Below are 18,992 nucleotides of genomic sequence, written 5' to 3' on the forward strand. Positions count from 1 at the left end.
TTTCATTTAGTCCTCTTCCTCTCCTCAACAGGAGTTTTTCATTTAGTCCTCTTCCTCTCCTCAACAGGAGTTTTTCATTTAGTCCTCTTCCTCTCCTCAACAGGAGTTTTTCATTTAGTCCTCTTCCTCTCCTCAACAGGAGTTTTTCATTTAGTCCTCTCCTCAACAGGAGTTTTTCATTTAGTCCTCTCCTCAACAGGAGTTTTTCATTTAGTCCTCTTCCTCTCCTCAACAGGAGTTTTTCATTTAGTCCTCTTCCTCTCCTCAACAGGAGTTTTTCATTTAGTCCTCCTCCTCTCCTCAACAGGAGTTTTTCATTTAGTCCTCTTCCTCTCCTCAACAGGAGTTTTTCATTTAGTCCTCCTCCTCTCCTCAACAGGAGTTTTTCATTTAGTCCTCTTCCTCTCCTCAACAGGAGTTTTTCATTTAGTCCTCTTCCTCTCCTCAACAGGAGTTTTTCATTTAGTCCTCTTCCTCTCCTCAACAGGAGTTTTTCATTTAGTCCTCTTCCTCTCCTCAACAGGAGTTTTTCATTTAGTCCTCTTCCTCTCCTCAACAGGAGTTTTTCATTTAGTCCTCTTCCTCTCCTCAACAGGAGTTTTTCATTTAGTCCTCTTCCTCTCCTCAACAGGAGTTTTTCCTCAACGTCAAAGACATTCTGCGAGCTCCCTGTGACGTCACCGGACAGTTTGAGAAGTGGGAGGCAGCAGAGATGGAGCTCAACGAGAGGTGAGAGGTCACAAGCCTGGTGTTAATAATCGATACGACTTTGTTTCGAAACATCTGAAGGCTTCAAGCTTCATAACAGGATTTTGGTAAAGAGTTCTGATATGACCTTAGTAGTCATTAGTCATTCCATGTAATGTCATGTTTTATGACAAACCCGTGTTGCAGGTGTGAGGGAGTACTCACACAATGTACCACTTAATCATCTGTTCTGAATGACTGCCCCCTGGTGGCAGATCCATGTGTAGACTAGAGAGGAAACCCCCACTAGCATTGGGCTTGTCTGTAGTTTCTATGAGAGTAAACCCCCACTAGCATAGGGCTTGTCTGTCTAGCTTCTATGAGAGTAAACCCCGCCCACTCCTCCACTGTCCCTGTCTGTAGTTTCTATGAGAGTAAACCCCGCCCACTCCTCCATTGTCCCTGTCTGTAGTTTCTATGAGAGTAAACCCCGCCCACTCCTCCATTGTCCCTGTCTGTAGTTTCTATGAGAGTAAACCCCGCCCACTCCTCCACTGTCCCTGTCTGTAGTTTCTATGAGAGGAAGGCAGCAGTCCACGCGGCGCTGTGTGACAACGTGGACACGCGCAGCACCATGGAGGAGATGAGGGCGCTGGTAACCCAGAGCAACACCTACATAGCCAGTAGGAAGAGCTCCAAGCTGCAGCCCAACCGCATGCTGATGAAGAGCATCGCTCTCTACCTGACTGACATGCTCAAGGTGAGGGAGAGCTTGTGCAGCACACCAGGGGGTGTATTCATTCATTGCACACTGTTGCAAAATGTTGTTGCCACCAAAATGAGTTTCTATTGGACAAATTCAGTTCCTCCCTGTTTCGTTACGTTTGGTTCCATTTGGTTCCTAGTGAATACACCCCAGTATTACACTCACAAGAGCAGAGCTGAAGTGGGCTGTTCCAGATAAACCCATTTTGAAGGGCATGACTAAACAACGGTGCCATCACATAAATCTCGTGAACACATTCAGTATTACAAACGAGAAGCGGCGATGTGGAAAGTGAAAACTGGGTCACGTGATATTTACACCACTATAGCTAAGATAGAAACCTATTCAGTCCCTTTTACTTATCAGGAGACCACATCCCTTTGTTCTGATGAAGTTCTCTAACCCTGTCTGTGCTGTAGACCTTTGGGGCCATCGAAGGGGCCGAGCCTATTGGATTCCCAGTGGGAGGAGATGGTCACCATGTGGATGTAAGTATTGCCCTGGAGATACCAGGCTGCTATTGGATTCCCAGTAGGAGGAGATGGTCACCATGTGGATGTAAGTATTGCCCTGGAGATACCAGGCTGCTATTGGATTCCCAGTAGGAGGAGATGGTCACCATGTGGATGTAAGTATTGCCCTGGAGATACCAGGCTGCTATTGGATTCCCAGTAGGAGGAGATGGTCACCATGTGGATGTAAGTATTGCCCTGGAGATACCAGGCTGCTATTGGATTCCCAGTAGGAGGAGATGGTCACCATGTGGATGTAAGTATTGCCTTGGAGATACCAGGCTGCTTCTCGGCAGTCGAGGTGCTTTCAACATGATCTACTGTTGGGATTGGCCACCACCATCTCTCCTTAGTTTGTAGTGGTCCTCTGTTGCTCAGTTGGTAGTGGTCCTCTGTAGCGCAGTTGGTAGTGGTCCTCTGTAGCGCAGTTGGTAGTGGTCCTCTGTTGCTCAGTTTGTAGTGGTCCTCTGTTGCTCAGTTGGTAGTGTATGGTGTTTGCAATGTCAGGATAGAGGGTTTGATTCCCGGGATCACCCATATGCATGCATGTATGTATGACTAAGGTACTTTGGATTTTAAAATGAATCATATTGTTATCATTATATCGGTGTTCTCGTAGACGTTGTGATTCTGTGGATGTTTCTAGTCAAGCTAACTGAGGCTGCTTGCAGATGGAGACCACAGTGATGCCCTATCTGAAGGTGCTGTCAGACTTCAGAGAATCTGTTCGCAAAATTGCCAGAGAACAGAATGGTAAATACTTCCTCCCTCCCAAGTTATTCAACAAAAATACTAATAATTGAACACAGTTGCCTGCTGCTAGAAATGTGAGGCTTGTAGACGTGGTGACTGTCTGTGTTCTCTCTGTCTGTGTTCTCTCTGTCTGTGTTCTCTCTGTGTCTGTGTTCTCTCTGTGTTCTCTCTCTGTGTTCTGTCTGTGTTCTGACTGTCTGTCTGTCTGTCTGTGTTCTGACTGTCTGTGTTCTCTCTGTCTGTGTTCTCTCTCTGTCTGTGTTCTCTCTCTGTCTGTGTTTTGACTGTCTGTCTGTGTTCTGACTGTCTGTGTTCTGACTGTCTGTGTTCTCTCTCTGTCTGTGTTCTCTCTCTGTCTGTGTTTTGACTGTCTGTCTGTGTTTTGACTGTCTGTCTGTGTTTTGACTGTCTGTCTGTGTTCTGACTGTCTGTGTTCTCTCTCTGTCTGTGTTCTCTCTCTGTCTGTGTTCTCACTGTCTGTGTTCTCTCTCTGTCTGTGTTTTGACTGTCTGTCTGTGTTCTGACTGTCTGTGTTCTGACTGTCTGTCTGTGTTCTCACTGTCTGTGTTCTCACTGTCTGTGTTCTCACTGTCTGTGTTCTCTCTGTCTGTGTTTTGACTGTCTGTCTGTGTTCTGACTGTCTGTGTTCTCTCTCTGTGTTCTGACTGTCTGTGTTCTCTCTGTCTGTGTTCTGACTGTCTGTGTTCTGACTGTCTGTCTGTGTTCTGACTGTCTGTCTGTGTTCTGACTGTCTGTCTGTGTTCTCTCTCTGTCTGTGTTCTCTCTCTGTCTGTGTTCTCTCTCTGTCTGTGTTCTCTCTCTGTCTGTGTTTTGACTGTCTGTCTGTGTTCTGACTGTCTGTGTTCTGACTGTCTGTCTGTGTTCTCTCTCTGTCTGTGTTCTCACTGTCTGTGTTCTCTCTCTGTCTGTGTTTTGACTGTCTGTCTGTGTTCTGACTGTCTGTGTTCTGACTGTCTGTCTGTGTTCTCACTGTCTGTGTTCTCACTGTCTGTGTTCTCACTGTCTGTGTTCTCTCTGTCTGTGTTTTGACTGTCTGTCTGTGTTCTGACTGTCTGTGTTCTCTCTCTGTGTTCTGACTGTCTGTGTTCTCTCTGTCTGTGTTCTGACTGTCTGTGTTCTGACTGTCTGTGTTCTCTCTCTGTGTTCTGACTGTCTGTGTTCTCTCTGTCTGTGTTCTCAGTGACAGAGGTGCTACAGCTGTGTGACGTGGTCCGTAATGACACCTTACCTGAGCTGGGGGTGCGTCTAGAAGACCATGAAGGTAAATGCACTGACCACAATATGTACACACACACACACACACACACACACACACACACACACACACACACACACACACACACACACACACACACACACACTCCATAGATCAGCGAAAACTAGTAGCAGCCACAGTGATGACTGGCTGTGTTGTCTTGTCATTGTCAGGCCTTCCCACTGTGGTGAAGCTGATGGACAAAGAGACCCTGCTGAGGGAGAGGAATGAGAAAATGAAGATGGAGGACGAGAAGAAGAACAAGAAAGAGGAGGCTGCCAAGAAGAAACAGGAGCAGGAGGTTAGTAGGACCATAGAGATGGATAGAGGAGGACTCATCTCTGCTGGAAGTCCCTCAATGGGAGAGTCCTTTATCTATGGCAGGACCACTGTCTTCCGAGTCCTCCACTAACTGATCTGAGAGCAGTAATAATGTTACCAGCCTCCTGTCCTAGATGCAGGTATATTGTTGTGTCCCCTCTGCTAACTGATCTGAGAGCAGTAATAATAATGTTAGCAGCCTCATGTCTAGATGTAGGTATATTGATGTGAATCCTCTGCTAACTGATCTGAGAACAGTAATACTGATGTTACCAGCCTCATGTCTAGATGTAGATATATTGATGTGTCCCCTCTGCTAACTGATCTGAGAACAGTAATACTGATGTTACCAGCCTCATGTCTAGATGTAGATATATTGATGTGTCCCCTCTGCTAACTGATCTGAGAGCAGTAATAATAATGTTAGCAGCCTCATGTCTAGATGTAGATATATTGATGTGTCCCCTCTGCTAACTGATCTGAGAACAGTAATACTGATGTTACCAGCCTCATGTCTAGATGTAGATATATTGATGTGTCCCCTCTGCTAACTGATCTGAGAGCAGTAATAATAATGTTACCAGCCTCATGTCTAGATGTAGGTATATTGATGTGAATCCTCTGCTAACTGATCTGAGAACAGTAATACTGATGTTACCAGCCTCATGTCTAGATGTAGATATATTGATGTGTCCCCTCTGCTAACTGATCTGAGAGCAGTAATAATGTTACCAGCCTCATGTCTAGATGTAGATATATTGATGTGTCCCCTCTGCTAACTGATCTGAGAGCAGTAATAATGTTACCAGCCTCATGTCTAGATGTAGATATATTGATGTGTCCCCTCTGCTAACTGATCTGAGAACAGTAATACTGATGTTACCAGCCTCATGTCTAGATGTAGATATATTGATGTGTCCCCTCTGCTAACTGATCTGAGAGCAGTAATAATGTTACCAGCCTCATGTCCAGATGTAGATATATTGATGTGTCGTCTCTGCTAACTGATCTGAGAGCAGTAATAATGTTACCAGCCTCATGTCCAGATGCAGGTATATTGATGTGTCCCCTCTGCTAACTGATCTGAGAGCAGTAATAATGTTACCAGCCTCATGTCCAGATGCAGGTATATTGATGTGTCCCCTCTGCTAACTGATCTGAGAGCAGTAATAATGTTACCAGCCTCATGTCCAGATGCAGGTATATTGATGTGTCCCCTCTGCTAACTGATCTGAGAGCAGTAATAATGTTACCAGCCTCATGTCCAGATGCAGGTATATTGATGTGTCCCCTCTGCTAACTGATCTGAGAGCAGTAATAATGTTACCAGCCTCATGTCCAGATGCAGGTATATTGATGTGTCCCCTCTGCTAACTGATCTGAGAGCAGTAATAATGTTACCAGCCTCATGTCCAGATGCAGGTATATTGATGTGTCTCTGTTCATGGTTGTTTCATCACAGTTGGCCAAACTTGCGAAGATGAAAATCTCCCCGTGCGATATGTTCCGCTCTGAAACCGACAAGTATTCCAGCTTTGATGAGACGGTAAATATCCAACAACTGTAAACCTCCTTGATATCTGGAGTGGCTACGAGGCTCTATTGAACATTGAGTGTTTTAACAGACCCGTACTGCTCCTCCAACAGGGTTTCCCCACGCATGACGTGGAGGGGAAGGATCTCAGTAAGGGACAGACCAAGAAGCTGCGGAAACTCCACGAGGCCCAGGAGAAACTGCACCAAGAGTATCTCCAGACCAATCAAAATGGCTGCTGAGAGTCCTGGGCCGCGTTCAGTTGTCAAACGTTCTCGAATGTTGCAGATGGTTACGCCACTATTGTAGTCAACATGATTCCTTAATCTACACGTCAGAGAGAAGCATGTTTGTTCTACATTGCATATTTCTATCTGAACGTTCCCGAAACGTTGCGTCCTGCTGAACACGCCCCCTGGAGGACGCTGCTCCGCCCCCTCCCGCGCTCCGCCCATAGCGATAGTTCTGTCCTCATTTGTCGTTATTCAGTTCCTCCAATCATTTTCTTTTGCTAAATCAACAATTCTCTGCATATTATGTGAGGGCTTGCAAATTTGACCAATCACCGCACTCTCCAAATAAAGCAGTCAAATCGTCGCAATATTATTGCATAAAAATGTACCCATCACCGCAGTACAAAAAGAGAGCTTGCAATTTCAACCAATCACCTCACATTTACTGCGTAATATAGTTCATTCAAGCGACACGACAAAACTTTTATATCTATTTTCCAGACCAATTGTACAAAATCATTGTATATCGCTATGCAGAATTGCAGTAGCAAAATGAAGCTTTTTTTTTCTCTCTCAGAAAATTCCACAAAAAAAATCACTGTCAATTCCTGGAGGGCCTGACTATTGGTGATGCTGAGGCCAGAGAGACCCTGGGTGTGTTTCAATAGTCTAAAGAATGATCTCCTCGTCTCCTCTTATCCTGAGTGGACAGGTCAGGACGGTGGAGGGTTATTTTCTTTCTCCTCTCCACCTCTTTTACATTAGAGCAGGTGAAAGATGAGATGAAACTGCATTCGACTATTGAGGTGCATCCACCCTCCCAGTGTCTTTAAGACCTTGAGACACAACCTGGGCTCCTTTGCACTGTACTCCATGGGGTCACTTTTAAAGGGTTGGTTCAATCAAAATCTGTATTTGATCAATTTTCTGTTTTGTTTTTGTGATTGACTGCAACTACAGTTGGGATTCAGTTCCTTTCCTACAGCTCCCACCGGCTAAGATTGGTATTGATAACCTCAGTTTCACTTGTTTTAGCTTTAACTAAATTGCGTGCCAAAATGAACTCTGCGTAAAACCACGCCTGGGGGTAGTCGATAGCGACGCTAAAGTGTGTCTGTGGTTGCTTTAGCAAAGTAATAATAACCTACTATTTGTGGTTGTAGACACTCCCTGGCCCGACGACAACCTTGCAAGCTGAAGAAAATGATGACATTCAGGTGAACTATCCCTGTAGACAACAGTTTGTCTGTTGAAATGAGTCCTCTGAAACCCTTTGTGGACCCAGGCTTCCATGTGCTGTAGATTGACTCGTCACACAGTGATCGTTTCAGCTCTCCACTGGAAACTGCTATTGAGGGCTGTTATTGGTTGGCAGCGTGTCCTACAACCGTCCAGTGAGGTTTCATTTCCCTCTCTCCACCATGACTGCATATCATTCCTTTTTTAAATTCTGATATTATGACTGAGAGGACAGTGAAGTTGATACACAGTGAAGTTGATACACAGTGAAGTTGATACACAGTGAAGTTGATACACAGTGAAGTTGATACACAGTGAAGTTGATACACAGTGAAGTTGATACACAGTGAGGTTGATACACAGTGAGGTTGATACACAGTGAAGTTGATACACAGTGAGGTTGATACACAGTGAGGTTGATACACAGTGAGGTTGATACACAGTGAAGTTGAATTAATGCACGATTGCAATGCAGAGATGATCACAGAAACATTTGTTCCAGAGGCGTCCTTGGGGGTTTTGGTCTTTCACATAACAAAATAATATGCTTTGAGCAGGTGTTTGGCATGTTGCAACGATAGCAGAGGGATGAGAAATCTTTTATAGGAATATGGAATTTGTGAGACCTTGAAATAAACATTTAAAATAAAGATTTTTAACCAAACATTATTTTGTTTCATCAGTTTTTGAAATGGTTGAGCAAATACTAAATTGAGATTCTGTAGAGCTAACACAACTACAGCAGTGACCATTTACTAGTTACTAATAGATTGGGTTTATTGCCCCCCCTCTCCACACACACACCACCTTCTGTTTGACAGAAACACAAAAATCACATCTGCAGAATCAACAAATGATTTTATATGTAAGTGGCATCTCCAGCAAACGACTGGTCTTCTGAACGTTCCTGATCCCAGAGATGTTCCATACGCACAAAGAGCTTATTTCTCAAATGTTGTGCACAAATGTGTTTACGTCCCTGTTAGTGAGCATTTCTCCTTTGCCAAGATAACCCATCCACCTGACAGGTGTGACATGTCATGAAGCTGATTTAAACGGCATGATCATTACAAAGGACAATAAAAGGCCAGTCAAATGTGCCGTTTTTTTTTTGTTTTTGTCATAAGAAAAATACTACAGATATCTCAAGTTTTGAGGAAGTGTGCAATTGGCATGTGACTGCAGGAATGTCCACCAGAGCTGTTTGCCAGAGAATTGAATGTCAATTTCTCTACCATTAGCCGCCTCAATATCGTTTTAGAGAATTTGATAGTACATCCAGCTGCCCTCACAACAGCAGACCACGTGTATGGCGGCGTGTGTGTGAGCGGTTTGCTGATGTGAACAGAGTGCTCCGTGGTGTTATGGTATGGGGGCACGCATAAGTTACGGACAATGAACACAATTGCATTTTATCGATGGCAATTTGAATGCACAAAGATCCCTGTAGCGAGATCCTGAGGCACATTGTCGTGCCATTCATTCAGCGTCATCACCTCATGATTCATGCACGGCCCCATGTTGCAAGGATCTGTACACAAGTCCTGGAAGCTGAAATTGTCCCAGTTCTTCCATGGCCTGCATACTCACCAGACATGTCACCCCATTGAGCATGTTTGGGATTATCTGGATCGACGTGTACGACAGCGTGTTCCAGTTCCCAGCCAATATCCAGCTACTTCACACAGCCATTGAAGAGGAGTGGGACAAAATTCCACAGGCCACAATCAACAAATAGTGGTCACATCAGATACTGACTGGTTTTCTGATCCACGTCCCTACCTTTTTTTTTAAGGCATCTTTGAACAAGAGATTCATATCTGTATTCCCAGTCATGTGAAATCCATTGATTAGGGCCTAATGAATATATTTCAATCAACTGGTTTCCTCATATGAACTGTAACTCAGTAAAATCTAGGAAATTGTTGTATGTTGCATTTGTATATTTTTGTCCATTATAGAAATATAATTACATTCTCTGATAATATAAAATTATATTTAGGTCACTTTTAAAATGCCCTATGTATTTAAGTCTGTGGAATGTCATTCTCTGCGCTCGTCTTTGCTGTTGACCATATTTCTAAGCATAAACACAAACACGACCATGTTCACGGCAAACTGGATGAACCCAAAAGAGGCCACTCCGTAGTTGTGATACAAGAAGCCTCCAATAGTGGGGCCGATGGTGCGGAGCAGAGACTGCACAGAGGCACACAGGCCCAGCATCATGCCTGCAGAAGAGTGAATGGAACCAATCAGAAAAACAGACCAGAAGTTGCACTGCAACTGTTTCTCTCAGAATGTTACGACACCAAGTGTGATTTTCTCTGTAGGCAATTTTATTTTTATTTTTTTTAAACATTTTTTGTTATTGTTGTTAGGTTAGCCAATGATTTACTGTTTAACTGATGCCCCCTTCACATTTCTCAACATATGTGTTTGAAACGCTTAATTGTCTCACCGGTATCGGAGGAAGGCACAGTCTTCGTCAGCATGCTGTCAGTGATGACGTTGAACACGCTGAGAGAAAACATCATGGGGAGGACGATGAAGCAGAACTGGAACACGTTGGCCATGAAGACCTGCCAAGGAGAGAACCAAACGTTAGTCATGAAGACCTGCCAAGGAGAGAACCAAACGTTAGTCATGAAGACCTGCCAAGGAGAGAACCAAACGTTAGCCATGAAGACCTGCCAAGGAGAGAACCAAACGTTAGCCATGAAGACCTGCCAAGGAGAGAACCAAACGTTAGCCATGAAGACCTGCCAAGGAGAGAACCAAACGTTAGCCATGAAGACCTGCCAAGGAGAGAACCAAACGTTAGCCATGAAGACCTGCCAAGGAGAGAACCAAACGTTAGCCATGAAGACCTGCCAAGGAGAGAACCAAACGTTAGTCATGAAGACCTGCCAAGGAGAGAACCAAACGTTAGCCATGAAGACCTGCCAAGGAGAGAACCAAACGTTAGCCATGAAGACCTGCCAAGGAGAGAACCAAACGTTAGTCATGAAGACCTGCCAAGGAGAGAACCAAACGTTAGCCATGAAGACCTGCCAAGGAGAGAACCAAACGTTGGCCATGAAGACCTGCCAAGGAGAGAACCAAACGTTAGTCATGAAGACCTGCCAAGGAGAGAACCAAACGTTAGCCATGAAGACCTGCCAAGGAGAGAACCAAACGTTAGCCATGAAGACCTGCCAAGGAGAGAACCAAACGTTAGTCATGAAGACCTGCCAAGGAGAGAACCAAACGTTAGCCATGAAGACCTGCCAAGGAGAGAACCAAACGTTAGTCATGAAGACCTGCCAAGGAGAGAACCAAACGTTAGCCTTTTAAGATCAAAGGTTTTTACAAAAGAGTCATATTCATTAGGAACCAAGCGGAAATAAAACGACTGAAATGGGGAGAGACTGAACACCCCCCCCCCCTTTTTTTTTTGTTGCTACGGTGAATATACACAACCCTGCATTTATCACAAGATGAAATGAATCCTCTGTACCTGAGCCAGGCCCACCAGACTTGACATGCCGATGGAGAGGAGAAGCAGTGAGTTCTCAGAGTACTTTGAGGTCAGCCGGCCAATCACTCCTCCTTGGATTACCTGGAAAAATTGGACCAAAAAAGTTTATTTCTCACCAGAGTTGCTCTATCAAATCCTGTTCCCACAAGGAAGGGGATTTGATGTCCTGGAGATTTCAGGAGAATTTAGCCATCTAAACTTTTAATTACTGTAAATACATCGTGTTGTCCTAACCAGGAACGTAGTGGTCGAATAACGTGGTGAACACTGATCGCCAGTCGAGCTGACGCGCAAACAACATCATCGCTGATTTAGCAGCACAGGTGCAAAACACCACAAAATAAAAAGAGGCTAGGGCCACAATGAGAGTATAAAATAAACAAACTAACACTTGTCTTTTCCTACTAACACTGACTTAGCTGATTAACTACTTCACTGAGGAAAAATGTACCTACTATGACTGAGCTGGGTGGGACAACCACATATATATTAAGATGACTACACTAACTGTAAGTCACTCTGGATAACAGTGTCTGCTAAATGACTAAATAGAATGTGTCTCTGGATAAGAGTGTCTGCTAAATAGAATGTGTCTCTGGATAAGAGTCTCTGCTAAATGACTAAATAGAATGTGTCTCTGGATAAGAGTCTCTGCTAAATGACTAAATAGAATGTGTGTCTGGATAAGAGTCTCTGCTAAATGACTAAATAGAATGTGTGTGGATAAGAGTCTCTGCTAAATGACTAAATAGAATGTGTGTCTGGATAAGAGTCTCTGCTAAATGACTAAATAGAATGTGTCTCTGGATAACAGTGTCTGTTAAATGACTAAATAGAATGTGTGTCTGGATAAGAGTCTCTGCTAAATGACTAAATAGAATGTGTCTCTGGATAAGAGTGTCTGCTAAATGACTAAATGTATATGTCGTGAGCATCCTTGCTCCATACCATTGACACGATCCCAAAGTAGGCCATAAGGTAGCCATTCTGCTCTGGCGCCAGCTGGAAGAAGTTCATGGCGATAACAGAGAACATGACCTGAAAGATACCTGAGACAGAATCCCTTGAGGTTGTTAAAAAGGACTCCATGCAAACACAGACAGACACACTAAAAAGACAATTACGTGTAAATAAAAAATAAAAATATGTATAAAGGTCATTAAACACTGATCATTGGTTGAGATGGGGAGTTGTAGTTTTTATTAAGCTTGTTAAACACTGATCATTGGTTGAGATGGGGAGTTGTAGTTTTTATTAAGCTTGTTAAACACTGATCATTGGTTGAGATGGGGAGTTGTAGTTTTTATTAAGCTTGTTAAACACTGATCATTGGTTGAGATGGGGAGTTGTAGTTTTTATTAAAGCTTGTTAAACACTGATCATTGGTTGAGATGGGGAGTTGTAGTTTTTATTAAGCTTGTTAAACACTGATCATTGGTTGAGATGGGGAGTTGTAGTTTTTATTAAGCTTGTTAAACACTGATCATTGGTTGAGATGGGGAGTTGTAGTTTTTATTAAAGCTTGTTAAACACTGATCATTGGTTGAGATGGGGAGTTGTAGTTTTTATTAAGCTTGTTAAACACTGATCATTGGTTGAGATGGGGAGTTGTAGTTTTTATTAAAGCTTGTTAAACACTGATCATTGGTTGAGATGGGGAGTTGTAGTTTTTATTAAGCGCTGAACATTGATTTGCGTTAAATGCTTTTCTCCAAATCAAATCTGTAGGTGAACTGTGTTACCTTCTTTTACCCTTTCACTACATCACTGGTTCCCGCTCTACAGCAACACATTCCTGCTCAGTGACGAGTTCTCCCTCAGATGAGTCTAAACTCAGACGTCCTCACAGGTGGAGAATAAACAACTCTTCTAGGTAACAGTGAAGGACACCCACCTGATGGCAGACCTGAGATGATCTTGACCATGAAGGTTTTGGCCACACCAGGGTACTTCATCAGTCTGGTGATCTCACCCAGGTCAAAGACTGACTTGGCATTGCTCTTCTCTGCAGGACCAGGAGAATATGTCACAAGCAACTCGCATATGAAGTCACGTGTCAAATACCACACATTATGGATGTCCCCACGTCACACAGGCCACAATAAGTGTCAGATAAAGCAGAAATTTGATTTTTTTTTGCACCACACACACACAAACCCTTTAGAGTGAATAGTGTGTTGTGAGGTAGGTGTAGAGTCTTACTGTCTGTGTTGTCCTGTGGAGCTTGTATCTTAGTGTGTTTCGGGATAAACATCCAAACCAACAGGAAGCTGATGAAGCTCCCTCCAGCAGCTACACAAGCAGCAAATGTCTCCCTGGAAAAGCCAGAGCAGGGATGTCACACGGCTAAATTACAGCTCTCCGATTGGACTAGAATCGGATTCCAGCTCTTGGATTGGACTAGAATCGGTGAGCATTGAGGTGCTTCACTCACCCATAGCGTGTGCTGAGTGTACCGCCCAAGGTGGAGCCGGCAACCATGCCAATGCCAAAACATAGGCCCAGCTTGCCAAGGGCCTCTGCCCGCTTGTCAGGTTCTGTCAGGTCAGTCACTACCATCTGGGCTCCTGGTGAGAGGCAGAGAGAGGAGCACAACAAGTCAGACTTATATGGATCTGTTAGAGGGCTGCCTCAGAGTAGATCCTAGTACAAGTCAGACTTATACACACATTAGTAGCGCTGGAAAATATGGGGTATAGACAGACATATATGGATCTGTTAGAGGGCTGTCTAGTACAGTAGGTCCTATAGGATCTGTTAGAGGGCTGTCTAGTACAGTAGATCATATAGGATCTGTTAAAGGGCTGTCTAGTACAGTAGATCATATAGGATCTGTCAGAGAGCTGTCTAGTACAGTAGGTTCTATAGGATCTGTTAGGGAGCTGTCTAGTACAGTAGATCATATAGGATCTGTTAGGGAGCTGTCTAGTACAGTAGGTCCTATAGGATCTGTTAGGGAGCTGTCTAGTACAGTAGGTTCTATAGGATCTGTTAGGGAGCTGTCTAGTACAGTAGGTCCTAGGCACGGTACATACGCTGGGGACTTATCTGGGAGTTTGAGTATGAAGGGAACAACAGTTAGTATATTTGTCTCTAACTGTGATTGTGTAATTGCTGCTGATCATGTCATGCAGGGCTCCCTTGAAAAAGAGACTTTGGTCTCAATGAGACTCCCTGTTAAAATAAAGGTTAGATAAACAACAGGCAGTGCAGCACTTACCAGGCAAGCCATGCATTAAGACAGCGGGGAGTTTGTGGATGAAGAGCATGAGAGGACTGTCAGCGATCGCTAGTAACCCATAGTAGACTACAGAGGCAGTGCAGGATAGACACATTGCTGCTCTGGCACCAAAAAGGTCTGCAAACCTACCGACAACAGAAAAATAACACTGATCTATATTGACACCTGCCAACATATGGCCACCAACACATAACAGCTGCGATCTTGTGTCTGGATTCAGGTCTGATAAGCCCTCTCTGTATGGTTCGTTGCCCCAAGTCATTGAACCATAACTCAATTAGATTTAAGTGACAGCACTTTAAAGCTCAATTTGCCAGCAGCAAACTGTGCGTCTTTGACCAGGGTTGGAGATTAAAGATACAGACTGTGGTTATGTAACAGATTATGTATTTCATTCAACAGAGGTTTGCTCACCTGCCAAATATCGGGCCTCCCAACAATTGGACGACACCAACCATGGTTTGCAAATAGCCAATCCATAGGGTGTCAAATCCCAGCTTCTTCGCCAAATACTGAATGGTGAGAGGTCAAACTTTAATACATATACAATGTTTTATTATAATAATAATTAATCAGTGGTGACCTGTCATTCAGGACTGTTTTGAGCCCCACATTTTTTGCTAAATATAATAATTTTTATTTTTTATTTTTTTGGGCCTTGCCTGTTTTGCATGTTATTGTGACATTAATACGTGTAACATATCAGTTTGCAAACAATGTAAATATATATATATATATATTATTATTGAGTTAATAAAGCCGCATACAAACATGGTCTCCTTGAGTAAGGCAGCTCCAAAATGCAGATGTTTCAGCCTAGCTCAGTGCTTTCTGTGGTGGTGGGGCAGCTAGCTCAGTGCTTTCTGTGGTGGTGGGGCAGCTAGCTCAGTGCTTTCTGTGGTGGTGGGGCAGCTAGCTCAGTGCTTTCTGTGGTGGTAGGGCAGCTAGCTCAGTGCTTTCTGTGGTGGTGGGGCAGCTAGCTCAGTGCTTTCTGTGGTGGTGGGGCAGCTAGCTCAGTGCTTTCTGTGGTGGTGGGGCAGCTAGCTCAGTGCTTTCTGTGGTGGTAGGGCAGCTAGCTCAGTGCTTTCTGTGGTGGTGGGGCAGCTAGCTCAGTGCTTTCTGTGGTGGTGGGGCAGCTAGCTCAGTGCTTTCTGTGGTGGTGGGGCAGCTAGCTCAGTGCTTTCTGTGGTGGTGGGGCAGCTAGCTCAGTGCTTTCTGTAGTGGTGGTGGGGCAGCTAGCTCAGTGCTTTCTGTGGTGGTAGGGCAGCTAGCTCAGTGCTTTCTGTGGTGGTGGGGCAGCTAGCTCAGTGCTTTCTGTGGTGGTGGGGCAGCAAGCTCAGTGCTTTCTGTGGTGGTGGGGCAGCAAGCTCAGTGCTTTCTGTGGTGGTGGGGCAGCTAGCTCAGTGCTTTCTGTGGTGGTGGGGCAGCAAGCTCAGTGCTTTCTGTGGTGGTGGTGGGGCAGCAAGCTCAGTGCTTTCTGTGGTGGTGGTGGGGCAGCTAGCTCAGTGCTTTCTGTGGTGGTGGTGGGGCAGCTAGCTCAGTGCTTTCTGTGGTGGTGGTGGGACAGCTAGCTCAGTGCTTTCTGTGGTGGTGGTGGGGCAGCTAGCTCAGTGCTTTCTGTGGTGGTGGTGGTGGGGCAGCTAGCTCAGTGCTTTCTGTGGTGGTGGTGGTGGGGCAGCTAGCTCAGTGCTTTCTGTGGTGGTGGTGGTGGGGCAGCTAGCTCAGTGCTTTCTGTGGTGGTGGTGGTGGGGCAGCTAGCTCAGTGCTTTCTGTGGTGGTGGTGGTGGGGCAGCTAGCTCAGTGCTTTCTGTGTTGGTGGGGCAGCTAGCTCAGTGCTTTCTGTGGTGGTGGGGCAGCTAGCTCAGTGCTTTCTGTGGTGGTGGGGCAGCTAGCTCAGTGCTTTCTGTAGTGGTGGTGGGGCAGCTAGCTCAGTGCTTTCTGTGGTGGTAGGGCAGCTAGCTCAGTGCTTTCTGTGGTGGTGGGGCAGCTAGCTCAGTGCTTTCTGTGGTGGTGGGGCAGCAAGCTCAGTGCTTTCTGTGGTGGTGGGGCAGCAAGCTCAGTGCTTTCTGTGGTGGTGGGGCAGCTAGCTCAGTGCTTTCTGTGGTGGTGGGGCAGCAAGCTCAGTGCTTTCTGTGGTGGTGGTGGGGCAGCAAGCTCAGTGCTTTCTGTGGTGGTGGTGGGGCAGCTAGCTCAGTGCTTTCTGTGGTGGTGGTGGGGCAGCTAGCTCAGTGCTTTCTGTGGTGGTGGTGGGGCAGCTAGCTCAGTGCTTTCTGTGGTGGTGGTGGGGCAGCTAGCTCAGTGCTTTCTGTGGTGGTGGTGGTGGGGCAGCTAGCTCAGTGCTTTCTGTGGTGGTGGTGGTGGGGCAGCTAGCTCAGTGCTTTCTGTGGTGGTGGTGGTGGGGCAGCTAGCTCAGTGCTTTCTGTGGTGGTGGTGGTGGGGCAGCTAGCTCAGTGCTTTCTGTGGTGGTGGTGGTGGGGCAGCTAGCTCAGTGCTTTCTGTGTTGGTGGGGCAGCTAGCTCAGTGCTTTCTGTGGTGGTGGGGCAGCTAGCTCAGTACTTTCTGTGGTGGTGGGGCAGCCAGCGGAAAATAGGGACGTTGAGCCGTGATTACCGCAAACTCAACAATGACTTGTTTGGAAGCAATCAGTGGCTAACTGCAAGCATTGCAAAGCAATCATTAGCCTACTATTCAGTGGCGTGGCTGTGTGGTCTCAAGTCTAAGATTAAAGGTCTCTTTTCCTAGTTTAAAATTATAAACATTCAACATTGGCCATGCTGTCAATGAAGCATGATTTGTGCCACGCTCAAAACAACTGTTAACTCGGAACTGCAAAATCTGACTTCAGTGAGTTCAAGACAACTGGGAACTGAGGATAAAAAAGGGTATGACTGAGAAAATATACGTTTTGAACTTTCATCAAACTCGGGAGTTGTAAATCCGGAACTCGGGACTCTTTCTAGAGCTACGACCTGAAGATCACTGACGTCATCATGATTCAAACTTGTTTTTCTTGAGTTCTCAGTTGTCTTGAAAGCACCATAAATCCAGAGAATGCCAGACTTTGATGACAAAATTTTCCCACGAAGGACCGCCGCGCCACCTTCCTGTTCAAGTGAGCACAGCACAACAAGGTGAGACCAAAAATGTCTTATATGCTGCTGCATAAATTATGTAATATGCCTGGGAGATATGTATACTGTAGCTAAGAAAATAATACTAAGTGTATGTTGTGTAGTAAGCTGTTAGTAGCCCATGTGCCTCACCACCTAATCATTTGGTCTATTTTCCCCTCTTAATTTCGCCTACTGTTCTGACTTGGTGGTGCACACGTAGCCTATGACCTGTTTTTGAGAAATGTAATCATCGAACATTGTAAGAGCTTTCATTGTCTGATTATGTTCCCCCTTTTATTTATCCTACGGTTCTGACTTGGTGTACAGAGAGAACACTGTAAAAACAGCCCATGTTCTGAATTCTGTCATTGTACATTTCAAAAGTGCTGAACAAATAGTTATATTGACTACGTCCATCCTAGATCGCTCATTAATGTCTTCATCGAAATTACGGATTGCCTCTTATTCGCTGGTCGTCCCCTTATGACATTGTTTGTACATCTCAATTGTCAGTAGAAACCACATTTGTTTAAGCCTGGCTTTTCCAGGGAGACATCAGCTATGTTTTTTAAAGGAATTAAATGAGGCTGAATGAACTGTTTCGCTGCCAGACAAGGCTCCGCTGATAGCCAGGTGTAGCAGTGGTAAGGTGCTTTATGTAAACCCTAACAGTTGGTGGGCATCGTTTGTCACCGTTATAGTGTAATTGATGTATTGTTTAGTGTTGTGTAGTGGCTTTGCTGGAATGCAACCCACATTCTTTCTTTTTTGCCCCACCAAGATTTACATGCTAAAATGGCCACTGTAATTCATTCATATTAGATTGTCATGGATATACTGCTTACAATGCGCATAGTCACAATCCACTATCAAAAACGATGGTGCCCTCAAGGGGGCCCAGGTAAGGCCATTTTTCTATATATTTTGAGATGTTGGCCTATGTCAACAATCCCAAGGCCATTTATAACTGTTCAACCCTACTAGCAAATGGCAAATATGTACAATACATTTGAATAACAGCAAATGAATGCATAGCACACGTAGCCAACGTCTGTAGCCATTCTGATATCGAAATATTGAAATAAACTGCATTGTTTTCTTTCTCATCTCAATCCATATAGGCTAATCATACAACAACAAAAACAACCACTTTTGTAACGTGGGTAATAGAATAGATATTAAAACACAAATACTTACAGGAGTGATGGAAAACTGTAAAAACATCCACGTGATATCCAGGACAGCTATGAGGTAAGTAACGTAAATTACTCTCTGCATCTTTGAGCCTGTATGTACATTGGTAACGGCGGTCGGTGACTCTGATTTAACTCGTGACATTCTTACTGTAACGTTAAGCCTAAACCCAATTCGGTCCACCCTCTTGCATACAGTAGCCTCCTGGAAAACCTGGAACAAGGATAAATAAATGGTGAAATAACAATCAACGGCATAAGACAATATAGTGCCGACACTGTGGCTGTCAAGTATTGAGATTAAATACACTTACCTTAGTTTATCTGAAGACAGAGTTCTTATAAATGCATAATACATCCGTCAAAAGTGTTACTACCGATGCAGATGTTGATTTCACACTATGAGCGCCCCACCGGAAAAGAAAGGTGACGCTCAAACTCCATCCTTCATTCAATAAAGCAATTCGTAAGGATTAATTTTAGGAATGATTTCTCACGCTTAATATTTCCCTATGTTCTTGTACTTTGATCTTTAGAGGATGTAGTATTTTTGCCGGCAGCACAAAAACGGAACTTCCTGTTTTCAGGGTTCAAAATAAAAGCT

The 18,992-nt window shown here is 44.6% G+C and overlaps 2 protein-coding genes across 34 annotated transcripts in view; one reads left to right on the forward strand and one right to left on the reverse strand.

Moving 5' to 3' along the window:
- cars1 (cysteinyl-tRNA synthetase 1) overlaps positions 1–7,985 on the forward strand; it is a 31,704-nt gene extending 23,719 nt beyond the window's left edge. For 4 of the 33 annotated variants that reach the window (XM_052514388.1, XM_052514390.1, XM_052514387.1 and 1 more), the window contains 8 exons: positions 632–729; positions 1,258–1,447; positions 1,873–1,941; positions 2,637–2,718; positions 3,920–4,000; positions 4,168–4,295; positions 5,778–5,861; positions 5,963–7,985. In XM_052514388.1, the coding sequence (XP_052370348.1) occupies positions 632–729; positions 1,258–1,447; positions 1,873–1,941; positions 2,637–2,718; positions 3,920–4,000; positions 4,168–4,295; positions 5,778–5,861; positions 5,963–6,091 (861 nt within the window). In that variant the 3' untranslated portion in view covers positions 6,092–7,985. The remainder of the gene's footprint in view (positions 1–631; positions 730–1,257; positions 1,448–1,872; positions 1,942–2,636; positions 2,719–3,919; positions 4,001–4,167; positions 4,296–5,777; positions 5,862–5,962) is intronic. The other 29 variants (XR_008128644.1, XR_008128648.1, XR_008128653.1 and 26 more) reach the window with 29 other exon arrangements.
- Positions 7,986–8,162: 177 nt separating this feature from the next.
- Positions 8,163–18,944, reverse strand: slc22a18 (solute carrier family 22 member 18). The gene is made up of 11 exons (XM_052514395.1): positions 18,703–18,944; positions 18,393–18,602; positions 14,497–14,594; positions 14,062–14,207; positions 13,276–13,408; positions 13,044–13,156; positions 12,736–12,846; positions 11,790–11,890; positions 10,821–10,922; positions 9,783–9,903; positions 8,163–9,552 (listed from the first exon to the last, which is right to left on the reverse strand). Exons 2-11 carry the CDS (start codon positions 18,531–18,533, stop codon positions 9,365–9,367), a joined length of 1,254 nt encoding a protein of 417 aa, XP_052370355.1. The 5' UTR covers positions 18,534–18,602; positions 18,703–18,944; the 3' UTR covers positions 8,163–9,364.
- Between the last annotated feature and the right edge of the window lie 48 nt (positions 18,945–18,992).

The sequence above is a fragment of the Oncorhynchus keta genome, unplaced genomic scaffold, assembly GCF_023373465.1.
Source record: "Oncorhynchus keta strain PuntledgeMale-10-30-2019 unplaced genomic scaffold, Oket_V2 Un_scaffold_17407_pilon_pilon, whole genome shotgun sequence".
Classification (NCBI taxonomy): Eukaryota; Metazoa; Chordata; class Actinopteri; order Salmoniformes; family Salmonidae; genus Oncorhynchus; species Oncorhynchus keta.

Excerpts from the sequence above, each read along its gene's own strand:
- slc22a18 (XM_052514395.1), bottom strand. The coding sequence starts at position 18,533 with ATGTCACGAGTTAAATCAGAGTCACCGACCGCCGTTACCAATGTACAT. Across the intron at positions 14,208-14,496 it reads GGAGGCCCGATATTTGGCAG|GTTTGCAGACCTTTTTGGTG; the intron begins GTGAGCAAACCT and ends TGTTGTCGGTAG. Across the intron at positions 11,891-12,735 it reads CATCTCAGGTCTGCCATCAG|GTATCTTTCAGGTCATGTTC; the intron begins GTGGGTGTCCTT and ends ATTCTGTCTCAG.